General features: G+C 38.2%; 1 protein-coding gene across 1 annotated transcript in view; it reads right to left on the reverse strand.

Annotated features, from left to right (window-relative positions):
• The window catches only part of PRKN (parkin RBR E3 ubiquitin protein ligase), a 679,301-nt gene that overhangs the window by 243,747 nt on the left and 409,680 nt on the right, over positions 1–25,874 (reverse strand). Inside the window, 1 exon segment of the mRNA XM_058020484.1 lies at positions 24,724–24,860. Coding sequence (XP_057876467.1) covers positions 24,724–24,860 — 137 coding nt within the window.

The raw sequence follows: 25,874 nt of genomic DNA on the forward strand, positions 1-25,874 counted from the left end.
CAGATGGAAATTACTGGAAAAAGTGGAAAGTAGTGGAGAATCCATCTCTAAATATCTTCTTAACATTTTACATGACAGTTATTTTAATTCATTTGCTCATGATAGCTTACATTCAATCAAAAAAACCAGTCTCCCACGATGCTATAGGAACAGTCTTCCACAAGACTGTCTGTATAAAGGTGAAATTCACCTTTCTTGGCTAAGCATACACCAAGGTTAGATCCCCTTCATTATAAGAATGATAATATTGCCATTTAATCTTCTTTATCCTCTCCTGTCAGTAAAATATGTATCTCAGCTTTGTAAGTCAGGCCGACTAATAGAAAGTTTATATAATTCTGAAGAACAGCTAATACTTAATTTTTTAATTTAAACCCTCCCACATTCCTATCTAGGTAGAAGTATTTTAAGACAATATATTCTATAGCTATTATTTCACCTAAACAAATAACCACAGAGATGCACAAACACCACAAGCTTCTTCTATCACACGCACAAATTCATACAAAAGCAAAAACATATAAGAACACTCTAGATAAAACTTTCCCTAGTTTTTTTCAGGTACTTTTTAAAATCTCTGCAATATTTCTTGTTACTCTGATTCTGAGTACCTGGCCTCTTTCAATTTGTGACAACAAAATAACAATTGCTACTTGCATTTGTTCATGATGGTGACTCATATCTGTGGAAGTTAAACCCTGGCTCCTAAGACCCTGGCCCAATTAAAGCAAGTTTATTCTGCCATTTTTAACTCAATGTTAATCAAGAGCTTGCTACTGTCTGCAGGTTTTTCTAATGGGATTTCTAATGGGAGCTGCTAAGATCTGAAAATCCATGTGTGTTTATTTTTCCATGGACTGAGAAGACATTATTCTGCTCAACCAATTTTAACAAAAAAAAAAAAAAAAAAAAAAAAAAAAAAAAAACCACAAAAAGAGAAGAGGAGAGAGAGAAATTCACCCTCAATGATTGTTTCCATTTAGAAAAGCCAAGGTCTTTCCAAACATTAAGGAGTTAAAAGCAAATAGAGAAGAAAAGGCTGGGTTGACATTTTTTACCAGAGGACTTTTCTGCAAAGCTGATCTTTTCATTTGATCTAAAAGAATGGCCAAAGGACCAAAGAAATAAGAAGCCAGAAGGAATGATGAAACTGCATGAAAGCAGGAACCAGGCTGAAAGAACATGTGTCCTCTAATACAACAGAAGGATGAGATGGGTAGAAGTTTAATGCTGACAATCAACCTTCCCTGGCCCAGTTAGCAATCTGGGTAGGGTTAAAGTACGGTTTTTCTCCTCTCCAGGGACTAAATATCTCACTTTATGAAGGTTAGAAAATACTAACATATTCACTGAAAGTCACTCCTTTCATCCACTCAATATATGCATGTAAAAGTTTCACAATCTTTTATAGTATCCACCTCTTAATGGGAGAGACAGCACAGTGTATCAGTGTATTTTTTTTTCACAGCTTTCCAATGGATGCTGGGAAGTTTTGCTTATTGACTTATTGCAGTATGTGAAGTGTAAACTGATTTTCTCATTATTTAAATGCATCCATAGCTATCACATTCTGGGCACTGACAAGATGTAACTGGCTAGCAGTCTTACTAAGTAACACATTTACACCTTGGGGAAATATCTTTTCATGGTATATACTGGAAGTGCTAATTGACTTTTATTTCCTAATAACCGTTGAAACTAATAAGTTTGGAAAAGCTGGTGATTTCAAAGAACTGTAAATTAGACATTAAGACATCTTTCAGAGTGTCAAGCCTATATGTGAAAATCTTAAAAAAGCAATTTTTAAGCTCTTGTCCACTGAAATGAATTAATGAAGTCATCAATAAGTCAATCATAACTGTCCTAATGCAAGATGTGGAGAATCTAGTAACATCTTATGTGTAATTACTACTACTTTAAGTCATCAAGAAAGTAATGCAATTGCCTTTTCCTGCATCAGCAGAATGGCAGTATGGAAAAAAAATATCAGAGCTGCAGCTAAGACATTTCGGACATTTGACATTATGCCTCAGGAGATGGACCTTTTAAAAATGATCTGACAGTCTCTTCCTTCACCTTCCCATACCACACACTCACACACTTTTTTAACACATTGACTGATAATGCACTGAAGTACAAATTAAAATAATCACAAATCCTGAAAAAATAAGCAGATGGACAGAAGAAAGGTGCCTGGTAAGTATCAAAGAGAAAGATGAATATAAGAATTCATGATGAATTAGACAGCAGAGAATCCACCAAGACAACTGACGGTAAAATTATTCTTTTCTTTTTGTGAGTGCTTGTGTGTTTGCCAGATACACAAGCAATTGATCAGGTATCACACAAATCCCTGGGAAACCACTCTGTGATTTCCAGCAGTTGAGAGAAATCACGGCAATGCCAAGCCTGCCTAATGCAGTCAAAACAGATCCCTTCTCAAAAGTTCATAGAAAAACAGACTATGCTGAGATGGAAGGAACCCACAAGGATCAAGTCAAACTCCTCACCCCGCACAGAACCATCCCCAAGAGTCACACCATTTGTCCAAGAGTGTTGTAGTGTGTTGTTAAGTTTTTTGTATTGCTCCCCCATTTTATGTATTGTTCCCCCCTTTCCAATGTAAAATGGTTCTGCCCTCCCCAGTTTTCCCGCCATAGCCCTCCTAACATTATGTTGCTATGGTTACCCCTGCCCCTGGTTTTGTCAGTCAATTAAGTTATGTAATTTCTCCTCCCTATAAGTAAACCTTTTCTCCTCCCTGGGCCCAGTCAATCATCCCCCACTCCTCCTAGTTTTTGAGAACCTTCTTCTCTCTGGAGGTTGTGGTTGGCTGTGGTCCCGGGCCCCCTCCTTTACTTTGAATTTATTGGATACCTCTGTATGTCCATTATGTTAGGTTCCTCCCTGTACCCTTCCCTATTGGTTTGCTGTGGATCCCTCCCTTATCCACCCCCCCACCCCCCCCCAACTTTAAAACCCTGCTTCTCCCAGCCCTCGGGGCCATTTGCTGGTTGGTGCTATCCCCTGGTTGGTGCTCCTGTGACATCAATAAACCGACCTTCACCCCCAGCAAGTGCGCGGCTCCTTCCTCTCGTCCTTTCAGCAGCGTGACCAGTCCGCAAGCCAGCCCAGCCCGAGGCCTATAGACGCCAAGGGGGGCTGGCAGTTTATGCAGCTGGGGTGTCAGCCACAGACCATCAGCTAGCCGGACTTCGCCCCATTGGCCACATACGCACCGCTGCACAAGAGCATTGTGCAAACACTTGAACTATGTCAGGCTGGTGCTGGGACCACTTTCCTGGGGAGCTGCTCCAGGGCCCAACCACCCTCTGGGTGAAGAACCTTTTCCTAAACCTACACCTCCCCTGACACAACTTCAGGCCATTCCCTTGGGTGCTGTCACTGTCACCACAGAGCAGAGATCAGTGCTGTCCCTCCCCATCCTCTCATGAGGAAGCTGTAATTGCAGTGAGGTCTGCCCACAGTCAAATGCTCAAATTGCCATCAACCAGGATCCCCAGGTCCCTTTCTGTGGCACTGCTCTCCAGCATCTCATTCCCCAGCCTGTCTGTACATCCAGGGTTGTCCCATCCCAGGTACAGAATCCAACGCTTTCCCTTGTTGAACTTCACACCGTTGGTGATTGCCCAGCTCTCTGGTTTGTTGAGGTTCTCTCTGCCCTCAAGGTATTCAACAGCTCCTCCCAGTTTTGCATCCTCCGTGAACTTGCTCTGTGTCCCTTCCAGTCCTGTGTCCAAGTCATTTATGAAGAAGTTGAAGAGCACAAGGCCGAGAATGAAACCCTGTGGAACCCCCCTAGTGACAGGTCCCCAGTCTGATGTCACCCCATTCACTGTAACCCTTTGTGCCAGGCCCGTGAGCCAGCTGCTCACCCATCCCATGATGTGTTTATCCAGGATAAACACATCATGGGATAGGTGAGCAACTGGCTGGACACAATGTGCTGGACATTTTGTCCAGAAACATCCTGCGAGAGACAATATCAAAAGCTTTACTGAAATCCAAAAAGATGACATCAACTGGCTTCCCTTAATCAGCTAGGTGGGGTACCTTGTCAGAAAAGGAAATCAAGTTTGATAAGCAGGACTTCCCTGTTCTTGCCTCAGAGGTAATAATTATTTTTTAAAGGCATTAGAAAGAGAATAAATAAATTTAGGAATGGGAATAAAAACAATAGAGAAAAAACAAAGAGAAGGTGAGACTCCCTTATTGCACCCCATCCTACCAAAGAAAACCCAACCCAAATCCTGAAATGTAAAGATGACAGTATCTGTGCCAAGAAACAGTGTAGGGAACTTAAACGTCCCACAAGGCCACTGAAAATGGTGACATCAGGAAACATTATTGGGACCCATGCACTTATAGAAAGGACAGCTTGACCATATTAAACTGGGCTGCATTTCATTCACTCCATAGGTTCTGACTCATTCAAAGGACTTCAACACTGACAAAGCTGACTGCCAACTGTTTCCTTATTCAGAGATTCTAATAAGAGTGAAGGTGGTAGACAATAAAAGCAGAGAAGAAGCATAACAAGACCAAAGAACAGAGTAAAATGTAAAGCTGGCCAATGTAGTTAAAGAAAGTGGATGGAAAGCAAATTAGGCACTTCATACTGTCAAAGCAATAAAACAGTGAGAGTCTGGAAAAGAAGAGAGAAAAGAAAATTGGTGGAGTTCAATCAGGAATAGAAAGGAAATGACCCAGTAAGAATAAAATGAGGCACAGAGCACAGATAAAGAGTTACATGGGAGGGAATTAAAGAGTGGAAAGAGTGTCCCTGCACTGAGGACATCAGGAGGTCTCAGCTGACTTAAAGTTAACAGTAAAAACACAAAGGAGTGGGAGAGACAAAATGAGGGGAACAATTAGATGTTAAAATGGAAGAATTGAAAGAACACCTGCCATTTAAATATTCCAGTAAACTTGAGAGGAAATACTGCAACAGAGCAAGCTGAATTGACAAGATCTGAATGTGCACAGGAAGGATGCCAAGCAGTGAGACCAAGGGACTCCAGGATGTGTGTAAATTGGCATGATGGCATGACTTGTAAGATGATCTATTCAGTGCTGGGTATAGCAGCACACATGCCTTTGAGTTTTCCACTAAGTAACTCTGACTATAAAGTATATTAAAAAAGCCAAGTAAGGTAAAATTTGTCAAAGTGCACCAAAATCCTGTAGAGTGATCAGATGTGAGCAAGCAGTAAAGTAACAGAATTAAATAAGCTTTCAATTTATGCTCTTAAGTCTTTAGGTCTGATATTACATCTAATGTTTAAATGCAAGTTTGAAAGTATTTTCAGAAGAAAGCAGAAGTACATTTAACTAATACTTCACTGATGGTCTATGCTGTTGACCTGAAACAAATGGGTATACATAACCAAAATATGCCAGAATCACTTTTGCCAGCATTTTTTGAAATCAGTATGTCTTTCCCAATTGACAACTCTTTCAGGACTTCATATCTCATCGATGCTTCTATCTATCACTAATGTTTTTTCTCCCAGCTAGACCCTTATTTAGAGGTGTCCTACTTCACAACTAAGCCAGACATCCAAATTTCTAACAGATTTTTTTGCCCCTGAACCTGTGTTAAAGAGTCATAATACGTGTTGTAAGCCTTAGGTCCATTCTGGGCACTGTAGCACCATATACATCAGGATCTGTTACATATGTATGCTATTTTCCCCTAGAGCAGACATCCAAGGTAACGAAAGTCCTTTCCCAGCCACCAAGGATTTTATAAGCATTATCAGTAATGTAGTTGATTGCACTATTTGCAGAGAATATTCACCCATTTACAGAGAAGAAATAGACAGATGCCATGCTGACCGCTTCAGAGAGCAGGAAAGGACTATTAGAAATGGGGGTTCTAATAGAGCTATCGTGTCCCATTTCACTCCTAATAACTGCGATGTCTTCGTGTCCTTCAGCAGGGTTTCCAAGATGCTAACCACTCAGAGCTTAATAGGCATATAGATTCTCACTAGCCAGCAAAATTAGATGACAGAATAATTTTCTACCAACTTTTTCTTGTGCTTATATTTATCTCAATGTAATTCCCACAATATCTAATGGCATTGCAGTTTTGCTTCTGTTTTTCACAGATGTTTAGTGACTCATCCAGTCATCTTAAAGTCTTGCAACCCTATGCATTGTTTGATTCATCTCCCTTTGCATATTTAATATTGTTCTCACCAAATCTCTGTATTTTAAAATGTTTTCTACAGTCTTATAAATTGCATCTCTTTTTCCTCCCCTCAGAATTTCCTTTTACTGCCTTTTTAATTTCTTGTGGAGATTCAAGCTTACAATAGTAAGAACCAATAAGCTTTCCTTTGAGCTAGAAAAAGAAATCCTTGCTTTATGTTAAATGCACAGCTTCTAAGTAAAGCAGGCACACATGTGAAGAAGCCATGAGCACTTCTGTCAAGTATAATTTATTCCCTAAATATAGTTTAAGGGCACGGAAGAAGTGTCATTAAGAAGAGATAAGATGAAAAGAAGAAAAGCGAATGGCCAAATAGTGCAGAAGAAAAGGTGAATTAATAGGGTGTGCAAAAATTGGCAGCTGTGGGGTAAAACTAAAGAGGTGGCTTGAGAAAACAACCAAAGGCAAGAGGCAATCATAGCAAAACAACAGCTGTCTGAAAGCTCCTTTCATTTCTCCAGAGAGCATACATTGGCTTGAACATCTCTCCAGTCTTAACCATGAAGACCAAAAAGTGGAGAGAACGAAAGCATCAGCTACACAGAAACTTTTCCCAGACTGAATCACACTGAATCAAATGGTTGTGACCCTCTGAAGAGTATGGAAGAAGGTGACACTGCCAATTCCATCCCTTCTTCCTGCAGCCAACAGTCTCTTTTTGACTTCTGCAGCTGTTTCTACTGGTTGAAGTCCACTTCCATAATTTCTTTATATTTGCTTATTTATCTTAATATTTATTCTCACCTTCATTTCTCTTCCTATACCTACATGAGTTTTACATTTCATTGTACCACAGTATGGTGAAACCCCAAGGTTTTGGGTTTGAGCATTTTTACATTTGTTTGTTAGTTGCTTTTTTGTTTTTTTAAAAATAAAATGTGTAGTGAGTTAAAACAAAACAACAGGAAAAAAAAAAGAACAGAATATTTCAGGAGGGGAAAGAATGTAAGAATAAGACATAAAAACCTTTTGAAAAATTGAGGCAGAAACTCTTACCACAACTGACCCCTTCAAAGTAGGCATGCTTAACATTATGATGTAAAATGTTTATAGTTTCTTAATAGACAGTGGTTCCGCTCTTCTAACATAACACAAAGAATCATATCCAAATTACTTCACTGGAAGTTGTGAAGAAACACTTTAAAGGAAAATATTACTTCATTAAATGAAATAGTAAAAACAATATGACAATTTCTGAGATTTTTGACTTCTAACCCAAAAGCTATACTTTTCTATCTATAATTATGTGCATGTGAATATGTACACATATGTATTCTGCTTGAATATACATGCATACTAGTCCCTCACATATACAAATATCTATGTTTATATAAAATGCCTAAGATGAGTTTGTAATGGATAAAATAAACAGTGGCAAAACCATGAGGGAGATATGCAAGCCATCTTGAGTAATATAAAGTAATATAAAATGGCATCATTCATCCTGTACTCTATATATATTTTACAAATATATTCCTATAAAAATGTTAAAAAGAGTTTTACAAATTTTATTTGCATTATTTGTCATATCCATCTGCCTGTAGAAACAGGGTCCTTTAGTACTAAGATTCCAACTGTAGAGGGCCCTGAGGGAGAGGAGTAGTATAATATTTTTTTAAAACCTTTCAAATTATGCAAGGAAGATTTCCAACATATAAAAAGTGTCATATGCTTAAAGTCTGCTGTGAGCTAAAAGCGTGTGGCAATGGAAATCAAGAATTCTTCCCTTAGAGCATGGAGTTTCCATTTTCATTCCTTAGATTTGCAAGATATCTCTAATAGGCACCAGTGCTGAACTGTGCCCAGACCTGCCCTTCAACAAACCTAACTTTTAACAGTGCTTGTGCGCATTCTGAGAAGACAAAACGAGAAAAACTAAAAAAAAAAAAAATATTCTCTTTTAAATTGTACTAAAAAAATGGCACAACTTGATATTCTTTAGAGGTCTGGGGTGTAAATTCACTCCACTTCAGTCCCTCTGGGACAAGAGCAGGGGAGTTGATTAAAGTGGCTACAGATGAACACAACTTGTAAATGAGCACATGAATGCACAATGTTTTACACAATGTGACACACAAATCCACTAAGTGACTTTTCCAGGAGCCAGGCTGGCGGAGCAGGCACACAAGGGAAACTGCATGCAGTGGTATTTGGGAGAAGCCCCACAGGAAGCATATAGCACAAGCTGAGTTTAATTTGCCCTCTCACATATAGGCCACCAATACCTCTTATACATAACACTAACAAAAGCCAGAGTTTTATTTTGTACACATGGAAACAGAAACAAGTGTTTTGGCAATACATTTTGCAACTCCGGCTCTGAAAAGATGAGTTAAGGCTGTTAGGGAAGGGCAGTTTCTGAGTGATGATTGTCTCAACCTGGAAAATCTCATTTCTCCATGGGCAAGGAAAAAACCATTCTAAGCCTAAACCCAAAGTTACTTTTCTCTAGCTGCTTAGAAGAAATAGTGGACTTCTAAAATAAGGGGAAAGCCTCATGTGACAGAATTTAAGAATATACAACATGTGCTTAAGAGAATTGTCTTTCAATAATATGTGTTTAAACATGAATAACGATGGTAATAATTCACCCTTAAAAAGCAATCAGTTTGATTGTAATAATACTTTACTTTCAGCAGTGATAATTTTATTTCATATAGATATTCAATATCAGTAGGGTGGCTAGATTTGAACTACCATGTAAAGCCATTCACTAGCAGATTGAAAAATTCAGAAAAGTTCTCTGATTTATATTGAAAAAAAGGCCAGAAAAATATTTAGTCACGTTATGGTTTGGGCCTGGCAAAGCCAGAGCCCCCATGAGTACACCTTCTCCCCGGTGTCTGCTGTGAGATGTGACCAGGAATAAGCAAAGCAGGCTCCAAACTTAAACATAAAGAAAATTTTATTAACTAAGCTACACACAAACAATTACTAAACTATACACAAAAGAAGAAAGAAAGAAAAAAAAAACACGAGGAAAATGAAAACCTCACAAAAAACACTCTCCCCCCCTCCCCCCTAAATTCCCAATACAATACATCCTCCAAAATCACCAATTCTAGGTCCAACACCACCCTTTAGATTGCTCAAACTTTCAGCTCCTCAAGAGGAGAGGGAGTCCTTCCATGTGTCGTGGTGGCCTTTTCCGTCCTTGTTCCGGTGCTCTCACCACCGAACAGGGATCAGGGTTGCTTCCAGGGTTGTCTTTTTAAGGATGCTTTGTCCAGTTCCAGAAAAGCACAGTATCTCACCTTCTCACCTCTGGGACATCCGTCCCCCCCATATTTTATATACCCCCTGGGGCCGAGGGGTACCCACACTGAATCTTCTCTGGCACTGGGACATTTCTCCCCCTGGACTCAGTCTCTGTATCTCACGGAAACATAGCTCTGTCCATGGCTACACAAAAGAGTCCAGCATAAAATGCCACTCCCTCTTCTCCATTTTTCCAACATCTCTCACTCTCTCTCTCTGGTCCAGACCTCCATCACTCGTTCATTTCCTTCGTCCTCCTCCACTCTTATCACTCATCTAGGAAGGGTTAATGTTCTGTAAGGCTTTCATTGTCCAAAAAGGGTTAAAAAACTCCTCCAGTCGGCTGGACTCCTGGCTGCACCCCCCCCCGCCCCCATCTCCTCAGCCGGGCTGCCTGCTGCCCGCACATATTTACTGAATTTCAAGGTAACGACACAGGCTGCACTCTCTCTCTCTGTCTCCAAAGTGGGGAGGGGAGGGGAATGGCTGTCTGATGTCTCTTGTTGCTCTCCACCCTTCCATCCTCCAGGGCCTCCTCACTCCCATCTCTGTCCAGGCCCAGGCCTACCGCATGGCTGCCCCTCCCCCGCCCAGCAGCAGCGGCTGGACGGGGGAAGGGAGATCCGACCTCCTTCCCTCGAAGTCCCAAGAGAGCCTCCCAGGGCCGAAGCTCTGCTTTTAACCCCTGGGTGTTCTTGGAGGTGTGTCCTAAAACCCACTGGCTATACCAGGTGCCAATATCAAAATCCAAGCACCCATTGGTTTGACCACAACATCCCAGAATTCTCACTTCTTCCTGGTCAAACCACCACAAGTCAATATAGTCAAATTTACTGATAAAGCTAAATAATATATGTCCCTTAATGAAAAATATAAAAAAAAGTTAATGCAAAGCTAAATAAAGATGTACTTGTGCATTTGAATGGCACTATCCTCCCAATATAAAATTTTTATCCCAAGGAAGTTAAGATGGCATTAAGTGAAAGCAAAATACAGATATTTGCACATATATCAAACTTGATAAATAAGGATCAGAAATTATCGATGTATATCTAGAGTAATTTTAGTTACTTTCATAAGTACTTGAAGCAAGTTAAGTCAGGACTACTCTTTGCAGGTACAAATCCTTGCATTACATTTTGCTTAGATTTGCCAAATTTCTGGGTGTAAGTCTATGTCTACACGCTGCCAGTTCAGCAGTTTGTAAGTGGGAGGCTGAAGCAAGCCAAGATTTCAGTGTTATCTCTTCCAAATTTTTCTGGTGGATTAGCAACCATTTTCTGGCTGCAAACAATACCATACTGTATGTGTCATATTGTTAGTACTATGCCTTAATTTCAGATGGAAAAGTGCCTCTCAAAATAGAGCAGAGAGTGAATTAAAAACAACGTCATCATACCAGAACTGTGAGAAACTAGAAAAGACAGAGGACTATATTTTCAGGTTCCTTGGATATATCACAGCATATGGTCTAGAGAACATTTTATATTTAAAACCTCTCCAAAATACTGAATTGTCATTCATAAGAAGACTCTTCTGTACTTTTGAATTCTGAGAACTAGAATTTAATCTCATTTTGTCTTTATTGCTGGCATAAATCCACATTTTCCAGTCGTAGCTAAGGTAAGAAATTTATCTAAGAAGTATACTTTGTTTTCTGATCTCTATTGAAATTGCCAGGAAGCTTCCTACACACAACCCCCAACATTTTGAACTTGGGGGAATTGTGTTACTGAGAAGAATTGATTGTACAGAATTTCCATGTTTTAATTAAAACCAGTTTTCCCCATTCAGGATACTTTTTGATTTCAAGATTCAAATTACTACCTTTTTAACCCTGGGGAAGAAGGATTTTAAACCATGAGTATTTTAGTTTTTATTTTCAATCACCAAAATCTACCCCAAAGTCACATAAGTTTTACTGGATGCCATTCATCATAACCCTGCCAGTTTAAAAATATGCAACTCAGGTAATTGTAGGATAATAAGTTATACTTTAGAACACTGTTCTAAAAGGACTATACAGATTTCTAGTACAAACAAGCTCTCTCAACTGCAACTTAATATTACTTTAAAATATTTAACCTATGAGATAATATGAATTACACAGTACTTTTAATTACCATGCAAAGCAGTAATAATCTTTGAGAAAAATCTTGGTCACACACCAGTCCTGATTTCTGGAATACCAAAACTGAAATATAAACCTCTTTCTATTCCATGTAAATCACTCCAATTATCCTACTTTCTTCTCAGTCTGTGCAAACTGATTATCAACTGATTTTGGCTGCTTTGTGAGAGCTACAGAAAGTGGCCCTAACACACCCATAGCAGCCACATGAGGATCATGCTAAAGTTAGGAAGCTCTCCCAGTGCAACAGGAGCAAAGGCTATCCTGAATTTCATTGCCATAGTCTGTCTGTTGAATGACATCACTTACACAACTCTTTTGGCACCTAGAGAACAAACCCAGCACAGAGGTATCCCATTCTAAAGGAATACTTTTCCCTCACCAACTTTTAGTTTATGTCCAGGCTCCAGTAAGTGTAAAACAAAAGCACAGGTTAAACCATCTTACATTTGCTCTAAGATTGGACCTTGCTATCTGCACTAAATCCCAATGTTGCACTGCTTCAGTCTGTAATCAAAGAGTGAAACATCAATCCACTGTGTTATACATTTTTTAGTTCTACAAATGCTGTAAATGCCTACTATTTTGTAAACAAAATTAGAATAATACATGAACTGGAGGTTGTTTTCTTGAAAGAGTTTTAAATGTCAAATCTTTTATAGAGTGCTGCTTAACTGGGACTTAGTATAAAAGCAGTGTAACGAAAGAGGGAAAACACTTTCATGAGCTCCATCCAGTACATAAAATTCACTATTATGCTTTCTGCACATTTGGATAGTCCTACAATGCATGAGGGGTTGAAATTACTTTTGAATACAATGTTTTGAAATAAAGTGTTTTTCAGGTGAGGATGTATTTCCATATATGCTATAAAAATATAAGGAAAATTGGTTGACTTAGAAATAATAAACGAGTTCACTGAATCAGTCCATCTTGATGACACTGATGCTATCCAGCAATGAGGTTGACATATGAAAATTTCTTTATCCAGAAAAGTATTCAGGTTCATGCATAAACATAAGCATTTCAATATGAACCAACCAGGTTAAGCATGGACTAATTATGCATGTTCCTGTGCAGCAGAGCAATATTCCTTTCATTGGTGATGGACCTAATATAATAAACAGAAACGACAGAATTTTATGAAAGGAGAGAAACAAAGGAGTGAGCTGCAGGTTACCTGCAATAAGAGAAATTAGTAAAAGATATGTGAGTTGGAAGTTACCCTGGAATGAAATACAGTGGGTACAGAATGGGTTAAAAACTCTCTTTTAGAATTTCTTGCTCTTATTTATTGTGGAAGACATCAAACTAAGGAGAAGAGTTTTGGCCCTTTAGAGGAAGTGTTCAATTATAGGCAAAATGTGACTGTTCTGTCCTGGGATTTTGATGATTCTGTGATGGGAAAAGGATTTAATGTAACAACCCCATAAATCCTGATGAAGTCAGGAGCAGACACGGAGGCCATGAGCAAAGCAATACACTTTGTTTTTTAATTGAAAAATATTTGCCATTTTTCTTGATAAAGAAAATATTCTAAATGCTGACAGGATGTTGCATATTTAGCAGGACACAGTATTTCCTTTGTAAGAAAATGCAATGTCAAGAAATTGATTCTTCAAATAATTCCTCTTGGCTATATTTTTTACTATGAAAATTCTACTTATAAAGTAAGGTAAACATATGATTTGTAAATACTTCTGCCTTGATGTATTCTCTGCCAAAAATGACTTCTAAAATTTTAGAAAAATAAAAACTAATTTCTCAAGTGGACTTCCATAGCACCTAAAAATGCACAGTAAATGCAGAGTCACCCGATGTAAATTCAGGACATTGTTAATGATAGTCTTTGGAAACTAGTCTATAAATTCTTGATTAAGGAAAAACCTAGAGTAAAAGACACAAATTGCAAGCGGGAAGAATGTATTCTAGTAGAATAATAACTCCCTGTGGACTGGCATGCACACTGAACAAAATTACTTATTTTAATTCTGACATATATTAGACATTCAGTTCTCTTGCTAGTAACTAGTTATGGCCAAAGTATGCAATTCATTATTCATACCATCATAAGAGAAAACCATCACGTCCACTGCAAGGATGCTATGGAATTTCAGACTTGAAATGTGCCCTAGCTTTTAATAACTGCTGACTAGATTTAGCTTGATTCATTAGTGGCCTCAAAACTCCCTATTCAGACAGTATGCCACATAGAAATATGGCTGCTTGCACTTTACTGCTCATCTTTCTACTGAGAATACTAAGATGATGGCTGTTTTAAAGCATAAAAAAGTTTGAAGCCTTTGTAGAAATACCCGAACACTGGATACGAAATTTAAAATAACCCCACCCCACTGCATTAATAACATTTTATATTGTCTTGGTTTGGTATTTTGAGATGGTGGGGTGTCGATTTTTTTAAAAATACATTTTCAAGCATATCAGACCTGCACAAAAAATCAAAAAATTCACACTCCATACCCCAGAGGCTAGAATTACTTCCTTCTCAAATAAATAATTAGGCAGATTTACAAAATGCACATTATTTTCCCAAGTGAATGGAAGGGCTCCAAGCGATTAAATACATAATTAGGTTGTTTTTCTAAAATGCTTATTATTTACCTGAGAGTCTCATTGCAGACTCCTGGTAAATACTGTCTCCCTGCTAGCAGTTATTACCCAAAACACCTCCTTAATTTCCAGCCTTCCTCCAGCAGTGATATCAACAGCGGATGTTACTCAAGGACATGGATCATGAAAAGCAAAATCTGGCTTTGCCAGGAAGCCCATTTAACTGACAAGCTGAGCTTCCTTCATACCTGGCATTGTACTCTTTCATTTTCCACACACAGTAGAAGACAAACAAAAGCACATTTTAGTAGTTTAGTTCATGTTTTAGCTGGCCAGAAATTCTGCTGAAGGCTGTGCCTATGTGTGCTTATGTGCTTGCAAGGCTACAGACAAAAAAAAGAGGGAAAAAAAGCCCCAAGTTGTTACTAGCTGTTTTCTACCTGGTAAGGATAACGAAGGGAGCGTGGTTTTAATAACCAAGCCTTTGAGCCTCACCCTCCATTTGACACAAGGTTCTCTTTCCCAAGCAGCTGTCTTGGGCCAGGTTATCAGAGCCCACCAGCCTTCACATCCATCTACTCCCATTGCCTCTCTCCAGGGGACACACAAGCCACAGTGCCAGGCATTCAACACATGAATGTGAATATTCCTGCTAGCTAGGTGGGAAAGAAAAAGGTCAGGGAATAAGACCTAGCTGGTTCTCCTATGCAGCTGAGGGACAATACCAAACTCTCTTTTTCTAGTGATCACAGACAAAAAACTGACCCTCAGAAGCGACCCCTTTTCATTACTCCACCTCCAGAGTCAGTTTTCCATATGCTTTCATCTGTCCAGAGGCCTCACTGCTTTGTGGTCCTTACAGAACAGATCAAGAGTGACTGGAATCTCAATCAGAACAAAAGAGGGCAGGAGATGGAAGGCATGACAAGGTGATGGAGAGAAAAGAAAGACAAAATGAGAATGAAGAGCAAGAGAAAAATGTGGAAAAGAATCCAAGGCCGTGCTAGCAATATTTAGGGATCAGCAAATAAGGCAACAGAGATGGCCAGACAACAATGGGAATGGCAGTGAAGGACAGAATAGTAAATATATTCTACTTCCCAGAAACCAAGAAATAAATAAATCATGAAAAGAAATAATGTAGAATCAAGAGAGGCATATTCTTAGGCAAAACTAAAGAAAGGGAACAAACAGAGGAAAAAGTCAGAATAACTAAGCAGGAGAATTTTAATGGGCAGACCTTTGTAATTCCCAGTTGTGTCATTTGTCTGGTTTTAACACCTTCAGCTAAGCTATTTATGTTTTACATATAGCTATACACATATGTTTTATACAGATATATATGAATTCACAATCACAACCAAATATCTTAAATGGAGGTGAGAACTTCTTCAGATTTCCAGTTTGGTATTAATACAGTAAAACTCTATCATGGATATTTTGGTTATTTCTATAAAAGCCTAACAGTAAAAGCATTCCCGAAGCACTGGTATCTCCTGCAGAGTTAGCCACAAAGCTGAAGGTGGAGTAGCTGAGGTGTGCACCAAGTGGCAAGAGCTGCACACTTTGCCAGGCCATTGCTTTTATAGCAGTACCTCATTTTTTATGAGGTTTAAAAAGAGACATCTAGGGCAAAGGGTAACAGAGAAGAGAAGAAAACAGGTACTGACTGACAGGCAGGTAGTGTGCTCGCAGTCACCCACCAGGACGCTGACAGCTGGTCTCAGTTCCAAATATGACGGTCTCCTAACATTCTGATCTCTGTGACAAACAAGTAAATTATAGGATGCATCTTCAGTCTAGGCCTGCTCAAGGCACTTAAGGCTTAGCATTCCACACATTATGTAATCTTATGAATGTGGTTGTATTACAGCTGATTATTTACTGTTGAAATTTATCCATGAGCATTTGCAGTGAACAAGGTACGGAAAATTATTAACAGGAAAAGTGTGAATATTCAAACTTAAATTGCTAGTGAAGGACATGACTAGCAAGGGTCCATCAAGTTTCACTTCCACAGGTGTTTCAGAAATGGGAAAGTCTTGTAAGAATTTCATTCACCCTTATTTAAACAATGTATAAGTATGTATTTCATTGTCATTCTCAAATGTTATCTCATGTCCTTTTATTCTTGCCTTGGCTATGAATCAGACTGAATGGTCTGTCCTTTCTTAGAACGTGTCCCTGATTCTGTCCAGCTGTGCTCAACTAAATCACCATACTCTGCAAACTCCAGTGTTAGTTTTATTACAGATATGTATATGTTTATGTTTTTAAGAATGCAGAAAATATAGGGATATTAAATTGTTCTGGCAAATCTTATTGTCCTATTAGTTTCACTGAAATAATGAGACTACATTAGTTTTAAAATGGGAAAATTAAACATAAAAATTTTTAACTAGCCCAAATTTATCAGGCATCAAAGCAAAAAAGCTAACTGCAAGCATCCTAATAATTCATTTGTAAGAGCATATTAAAACTTCTCATTGGATTAAGCAAAATATTTTCTATCTTAAAGAATCTAGAATTATTTCCAAATAAGACTACTCTGTTATCATATGGTGTCAAGTTTCTATAAGCAACGGATAACTATAGTTAATAATTTCCATGCTCATAAGAAGGGAAGGAAACAAGGTTACCAAATGACACTAGGTGACATGATGGCTTTTTTAATGTGAAAAAGGATTCCCCATGGGGCCAGAATGAGAATATTGTTATTGCATGCAGACCTTTCATTCACCAACAATTCCATTCACCATTATATTGGACTGTATTTGACTCAGATATACAACCAAAACCTCTTTCCTCAATTACACACCTTTTCTCCTTTCCCCTATTTATTTGTAGTCTTGAAATATATTTCTGGGGAGATAGAATTTATTGAGAAGCAGTTTGAACAATGTTATTTCTATAACCCTCACTTGAATCTACATTGTGCAATCATTTCACACATCTGCTATATGAAGAACAAAAGAACAAATCTGATTTAAGAGTTTTAATAAGACCTTGCATCAATAAATTATAACAGATTGGTGATTAGTAGTATTATTTATATGCAATATTTTTGTATCTCTTATAATGCTGATGTCTGCTTCACAGGGATTAATTATTTTCATAATTTTGTCTAAGTAGTAATATAGAAAATGTCAAAAAGAAAATTAGATTTTCACTTCCCAGACACAGAAATTTAATTAAAGCCAACTCCTTGTTGAAGGGGAATGTCCTTAGCTGGTTCTGTGATATGGCAGCAGCTCTACATGCTGCCATGTGGGAGACCAAGGCTCAGAAAGTGACTCAGGGAATATTAATCACTAAGCTTTGGAGACTAAACACATGCTGCATGTGCCACAGTTGGTCCCAGCAGGTTATTTATGGAGTATATAGGTTAGCAGACAGCAATGATTTCTTATAAAGGCTGCTGCTTGCACAGCCCACCTCAGGGATAGCATTATACTGAAAGAAACTCTCTGCTTGCATAAAAACTGATCCATTAGGAAATCTCTAATTATCCAAACATGAAAGGTCAGCTTCCCTCATGCTGCATGAGTGTAAGATAAAGACCTCAACAAATTCTGGCTGTAAAAACCAACATCTTCTTCAGTCTCTTGGACATTTTAGGACTACTGTCCTAAACTACTGTCATGGAAAGATAAATTCTCAGATTTATGAGAGAAGCTAGAGGCATTATTTACACATTTTACCTACCCTCACCCTTTAGATCTTTCTTGTTTCATGCCTTGAATAGTCACCAACACTTCTCCTTTATTCCCAGCCTCTTTGGTCTCTCAGTTCCTTCCCTTCATGACTCTTCTTTCCGCTGTTCCCTATATTATTATTCCTTCCTTCTATTCATCTCAATTGTTCCCATTTTTCACCCAGATTTCCTCATGAACATTAACTGCCTATGGACTAGAATGGGAGCACTGAGCAAGGCCATTCAGGACCTGGAACACCATCCATGGACAACTCAGTGTAGTCCTGCTTGAAAATGCATCTGCAGCCATGAATGAAAACAAAACTTCCTTTTCCAGAACCTTACCCTTCTTTCTTAAAAAATATATTTTCCTGGAGAAAATAGGCATTAAGGAGGTACAGTCAAAATCATTGTACTTGCCAGAACAGCACCTATGTCAGATGAATTAGAAAACATCCAAGAAGTTCAGTGTAAAGTTGATGACTAATAAAACTGTATGATTTGATTTTACTGTTCATGTATGTGATGATTTTTCTCAATCAGATGGCAACTTAAAAGTGACTTATCAACTAATCATTGTAAGGTAAACAAGTAGGGGCTGAAGTGCTTTCAGTCAGGACAAATATCTTTCATTTCCAAAGACAAAGTCACAGCTTTCATTGACTCCAGCTGAGACAAAAATTCACCTCTGTTTCAGCTGGACATAGAAATGGTGAAAGACAGATAGACCCCTCTGCACACACTCCTGCCACTGCTCCAGTATGTTTCTTTTATGTTGACACAGGCCAGCTCATTTCACAGGACAAGAAGTGTGCTTTGGAAGTTCATTTCTAGTTCCTTTTAAAGCCAATTAATTTCCATGCAAGATTTTTTCATTACCTCTTGTCCTTCATTATTGCTAACCAGATTAAGCCTATGTGCACTGTCATGTCTATGCAATTTACAAATGAAATGCTTTGCAATAGAAGGACTAGTGAGAGATAAGGGAGAAAAACACCTATGGGTAAGAAATCTCATGCAGGATTTAATTATGGCCACTCGGATTTCTGTAAGTATCCCATTGTATGAGTTCACTGTAGTTGTTCCAGAAAAGAATCCAATGCCTGCTTCAAATATACCATGGGATCAAGCTCTGCTTGTTTTGTAGATTTGAAGGCTGTTTAGATAAGAAGTTGGCAATCTGTAGCCACAGAAACAGCACAAAGACTTGAAGGAAAAAACCTCAGATGTCACTGCTTGAACTTCAGTCAACAGTGAAAATGGAAATGAAAGAGCTGCTGTGACTTCTAACTATGTCCTTTGGGCTAGTCTCATGAGCTTGTGCTAGTAAAGGAACACAAAAAATCACTTGATACACCGTTAGTTCATGTTTATTTAATGACCACAGTGAGAGGAGAATGCAGAAGACCATAAAAAACATTTTCAGGAAGCTACTTCAGGAAACTTCTGCAAATTCAATTAATCCTTGAGAATAAAAATTTGGTTTATCCATAGGTTTTTGGTTCCCTTCTCTGTCAAAGTCTGCTTCTGTATGCTCAGATATTTCATACCAACAAGAAATTACAAAAAGTTGACTGCTGCCAAGAATTTACCAGCTCCTAAATATTAAACTTGAAGAGTACTTTGCATTAATTCCTAAATCCGCAAATGTGTGTGTTTTAATCCCTTTTATTTTATTCCTCTAATAATCACTCCCATTTCCCAAATTTTGTGATTTCCTAAGGTATCTCAAATATGTTTAAACAGTGTTATTGGAGAACACAGACTTCAGAAACTGCTGACATACTGAGGCTTCACAACAGGAAACTCTTATTCCTTGTACCTGTTCTTGTAACTGGCTCCCTTTAGGCCCCACCAAACTCTTTATGCTTCTACATTACATTCCTGAGAAGGTTCTGTTCCAGAACACTGACCTTCATTTAAACCCCCTTGCATAGCTGCACCTTCTGAAGTTGCTTGGAGCTTTTGTCCATAACAGAAATTACTCAAACGCACTATTTGGGGTGGTCAAATCACAGTTTTCCTCCTCCCTTCTACTTGCAAACTTTGCTTAAGCTGTTCATTCTCCCCTTTTCTACAAGGGTACTAGGATTTTGAAAGATGATTCAGAGATTCATGACTGCATTGACATAGTGTTATTATACAAATAGCATGTAATGTGGATAAAAAATTTAATCTAACCCTAGAAGCTTTCCTTCAGTGGAACATGGTTCTTGAGGCAATTTATTATACTTTAAAGCTTTAGTCCTTTTTATTAGCAATTCCATACACAAATTGGGGTAATTCTCCGTATTTATTTATATATCTGTGCTAAAATCAGATTACTTCCAGATAAAATAGTGTTTTATAGTCATCAGGAGAACCGCATCTTTTATCTGGATTCCTCTAAAATACATCATGCATATGATTACTCATAAGAAATAAAGTGATGCAAAGATGCTTTATGCAAAGTGCCTACAGCAGCACAAAACCTTGCCTTTCCTAGGTATCACCAACTTTTCTACTACCAAAGAACTGTGGAAGTCTATTTTACATTGGGGACCAAGATTCATAATGCTCTAATGCTATTTCAAAAGCGCAACTGTGTTCATAGGAAAAGAATGTGTTTAAAAGAGGTAATACATTTTATATTTGTATACAATTCCTTCTTTGAGGTAATGCTCGAAGATTCTTTGCCCTGCACAGTAACTAAATAACCATAAATGATCTTTCATGCATATGCAAATCCATCCCTCTAAGCACCTTATTAATTTTTTCAAAGATACTTGGAGGTCACCACTCATGGAAATTTCTATGCATGAAGCCTCATTAATACAAGACGCCACACAGAGAGATGGGATAGATTTTTGTTGCTATTTAACAAGGGCAGAGAGTATAATCTGTAACATTTACTTTTTTTATTTTAATGACCAATGGAATTCAGCCAGCTCCTGTGCACTTCTGCAAGTGCTTGCTCTGAGCTGCTGCAGTGGGTTTGGGTGGTGGGGCTGCTGCCACACTCCTGTGAACAGCTAATCCTATCAATGCACTGCTACTGTGCTCAGAGCTCTGCTCCTCCAGGCTGGCTCCTCTCAGCTGGAGCTCTGCTGCCTGGCACTCCATTAGCAGCTGAACACTAAGGGATTAATGTTCTTCTTCCAAAAATCACAGCAATGACACATTTTGTTTTGGAACAAAGTGAAGCTATGGCACTATTGAGGTGATATATCATAGCTCATCTGCTCAGATGATAGCTTTCTTTTGAAACCTTCTTATCTCCTGCTTAATTAGGCCGCATAACAGAAATCAAAGCAAAGCAAGGATATAACAACACAAAATACCTGAATGCAATGAAAAAAATTGCATCACATGTGTGCCAGGAAGCAAGAAATTAAACCTACTTGAGGAGCCCTGTTTATCTGAAATCCCTAGATCCTTTCCAGCTCGAGTTATCATACACTTGTGATGATAACACTGATCTCGTCTGTCACAGTGACCCTTTGCTGTAGCAGCTGCTGTTTATTTTTATTCTGTTGTGTGTATGGTGCTTTCACCTCTAGGTTGATCCAATAAAAGATATAAAAAACTTGCTATGTTGGTACATTCCCTTGATAAAAATCGGGAACAGTGAGTCAAATGTTAATGGAAACTGCAGGCTATGTTCATTATGTTATCTCTATTTTTGAAAAACACTAGAATGAACAGAACTAATTGGAAGTGCCAACTATTTAACTATGCTTAATTACAAAATCAAACCCTCCTGTAGAATTTGAGGGCAGTGTGTGCACGTATGCCTTGAGGAAATGTGCCAGTTTTTAAGTAAATCTGTTCTTACATGAAAATGATCAAATAACATTTAAAAATCCAAACCTCAAACGTCAAGACATCACAAACACTATTTCAGCATTAGTCTGTGGTATTTAAAATACATGTTTAAATGCAGACTTTTTTGAGCTGTCTGTGCAGCCTGGTCAGCTACCATAACATAAATCTCATCAGAGTGAATATGACTTTGTTTTGTATTCCTTTTAGAAGAGGGCTCAAACAAACCTCTATCTTTTCAATAAAGCTCAGACCTAATGTTTATTTTTTTACTTTGAGTAATTCTCTATTAGATATAACATGTATTAAACCCACATTGCCAGAATAAGAAAGGTCTTGGCATGTCCTATGGTGTTCATTTCTGTCAAGGAGAATTCATTTGAGGCTTCATTGAGGTAATTAGAAAAAGCTGTGTCAAATAGTGCCTTATCATACCCATCTGTAAACACAAACTGCAAACTGTAGTTGCAAAATGAAAATTGTGAACTGTAGACTGCAAAAATGACATCTTATGCTATTCAGTAGAAATACCATGATAAGTGGAAGAGAAAATCATGTGACACTGCTCTGAAAGTTTCTTAAGTGAATTCATTGATGAGAGCTGCTGCATCCATAGCTGTGAAGGAGGCTAAAACCCCTTGGGTCTGAACAGCAGGAAGAGGTTGGCAATGCAGGCATGCCTCCTTCTCACAGGTGCGATGAAACAGTCTCATGACTTTCTCAAAGAATAAAAAATAATCATTAGTTCCTAACTCAAGTATAACTTAATACTAGAGACAACCAAATGGCCTGTATAACAGAAAGTTAGGTTCAGATAGCTGCAGAAATGAATCGTGAAGTTACAAGAGCTCTGTTTAGATTCTTCATTCTGCAAAGTACCCCAAAAGAGAATAGTTACAAGTGCATATTTTTAAATGCAAAACTGCTAACATAACAGAGACAACTGACAGAGGTAGCAATCAATGAGAGAGAAAAAGTATTGCAATTATATTACTATTGCTACTGCTATTAGAACTGCTTTAAGGTTTAGTATTTTAAAAACAACTTTCCAGTTTGGGGAGTTCTGAAACTTTGAGATTAGCAATATTTTAGTCTTGCCATATATAACTATTATAACACATAGAGTACAACACTAGACACTAGAGTACAACACTAGACAACACTAGGCTAGACTGGCAGCAATGGCTTCTTTCCCATTTCCTCAGCTGAACTCTATCTCACTTGAGAAGTACACCATCCTTTGTGCATCCTCTACAGCATGCCTTTCTTAAGCCAAACCCATGCCTTCCTCTCCACTCCAAGGCTGAAATTGCAACCCTGAGCATCCCAGCATCACCTTTTTGTATTCTCCTCATCCCTACCCTGCTTCCACTGTTCAATTCCCATGATGTTCAACTTGAGCAAACAGAAAAGAGAAAAAGACTGCCTGGCAACTGCCAGTCGGGGGTAAAAACTTCTGAAAACTTTTTAGTCTCCTCTCAGAGAAAAAGAACTTCTGAACTGAGCAACTGGAGTTGAAAATATATGGAAAAATCCTAATACAAGTTTAGTGCAGCATGACTAGCAATGGGTTTACAGAGAGAAGAGGCAGAAGGGTCATTAGTTTGACATATCAGCCTGAACTTTAGGAAGCTCTCTGACACCAGCCACAGTAGCAAGGAGGCCCACAAGCAAGGAGAAAGATGAGCTGCCTGCTGCACCACTGGCATAACTGATTAACCTATGGAGCTAACAGAAGAAAATGGAAGAAATCAATAAAACAGGGGAAAAAAGGAAGGATTCTACTCAAGCAGCTTATTAATTTGTGTGGGAGCAGCAAATGGATTGACTTCTGGAGAAGCAAGGAAGGAGGCTAAGAGTACAGATTGACCTCACAGCACTATGCTAATGTAAAGGTCAAGGAAAGAACACTAGGTATAAAGTTCCTGTTCAGTGTCTCATGACAAGTTTTCCTACGAAACATTAAAAATTATTTTGTGTAGGATGACATCAGTGTGTAAATGCAGTAGCTGTTTAGGGGGAAGTAAAACAAGACCTGGCAACACAGCACATAAATGGCAGTTCTAGTGAAATGTAAAGAACCATTGCTTGCTTGTTCTTGAAGCAATTAAAAATAAATAATTTATATATTTCTGACTAATGTACTTTCAATATTGTCAAGGCATGTTTCAGATTCAATAGATGCCACTCCACTAAGAACTTTTGTCAATTTTTCTTCCATCTAGTGGGATTTTAAACTTATTTATCAGCCATTCAGGTAATCAGGCAAACCTATCTTCTATGCAGCTTCTAATATGGTGTAAAATTATTCTCATACCATGATACAGCACTTGAGACACACATATATGCTCCCATTTTAATTTAACACCAAGAAAAAAACATTCTCTGTATAGAATATACTTCTATACTTCTTCATAGCAAAATTTTTAACAATTTTGCAGTCCACATGCCAGTGTAATTGAATCAATTCTCAAAACAAATCTTCTATATTATATTTAACTCTTTGTTCAGTTAAGTCAAGCCTTGTTTCCTACTCAAGTAAAACACGTAACTACATTTCATTCAAAGAGGTGATAATTAGCAATAATAACTTCACCAAAAGGAAGAGTATTTAAAATTCCTGTTGCAGTCCTTTTTCATTAATGCTTGAAGACAGACCAAGAAAGTTAATAATTTACTTAATTTGAAATTGAAAATGTGGAGGTCAAGGTGTTTTTTTTTTTTTTTTTTTAAACTGTAGTGTAATGCTATCATCTGCTTGCACTTCATTATTATAAAACACTAATGTGAAGAAAGTAAACATTTGATTTTAAAAGAAATGCCCTTTAAAATCCAGTTAATTCTCCAGTTCACATGCTTAGCAAAATCCACTTCAATATTCAAATATTTTCTCCAACAAATTAAACAACTCCTATGAACACAGTATAATTCCACTGATTTACACAAAACTAATAGGTGTTAAAAAAAAATATTATCCTGAAATCAAAATTACATTAAAAACAAATTATAAACACATCACCAGAAACATACCTACACAGGGGAGGGAATAGCCAATCTCTGGGTCATGGGTGAACTGGCGGTCGTTCAGCATGGTCACACAGTACAGATGGAAGCAGTCCAGGCAAATGACATGGCGATGCACACATTGGAACACAAGCACAGGACTCCTGTCAAAGACAGAGCAGTGAGAGTGATGAACATGGACTGGACTGAACTCCAAAGAAAGCTTCATTTCAAACTTCTAATTTAATAGTAATTTTCAATTCACAGCAAACAGGATTATTACATGTGTAAAAACAGATTTTACCCTGGCATATTGCAGCACTTTTCAAAAGATGGTTTCTAAAAGGAATCAGATATAAGGAAATGGAAGTAAAGTTTTACTGAAAGCTGAAACTTTACTGAAAACTGAAACCTAAACCAAGAAAAGTCCTTTAGAACAGATGTCCTTTGTATGAGGTGAAGAAAGATCATATATGGTAAAACATCAATGGTGAGAGGTAAGATAAAATAGGTATGTGACCATCTAGGAAAGCTAAAGATTTTGTGAAAACCACGGTGTGCCTTCAGCCTCTCAAGGCAGCCATTTGAACTCTGCAACCAATGCATTCTCTTAGCACTAATGAGTAAAGTAATTCAGCTTGTGGTGAGAGGTGTGTGATTCAATTTGGGAGTGAAACACCTAAACTTAAGTGCTGGGCATAAATATGGTAAGTGAGAAATTCCATGTGGTGAGAAATTCCTGCTACAGTCAATACACTAAGTGGAGGCTGGAGCTGATCAGCCTCAGGTACCTGCAGTAAGGTGAGCTGAATCATCAATTTGTCTCCATTGCCTGTATGGGCTCAGCTTCCATGGACCATTCCAGGAGTGCAGGCACCCATCACACATGCAGAGACTGAATAAAGCTACCCAAGCCTGACAGAATGCTGCTTGTGGAGGTGCAGAGAGGAAACGCTTGAAGTAAGTGAGGACAAAGAGTTTTACTCCTGAGCTGGTCTGCACTCAGAGAATATCCAGGGACAGTCACAGCAAGGAAAGCCAGAGAGCCAGTGGTTTCCAAAAGCCCGCCCAGGACCAGCACACTGAAGGTGAATGAAAAATTGACTAACACAGAAAATATTACACACACGTGAAATGTGCCTTCACTGCAGGAACATACTGATCAAACCTAATGGTGT

The sequence above is a fragment of the Melospiza georgiana genome, chromosome 3, assembly GCF_028018845.1.
Source record: "Melospiza georgiana isolate bMelGeo1 chromosome 3, bMelGeo1.pri, whole genome shotgun sequence".
Taxonomy (NCBI): Eukaryota; Metazoa; Chordata; class Aves; order Passeriformes; family Passerellidae; genus Melospiza; species Melospiza georgiana.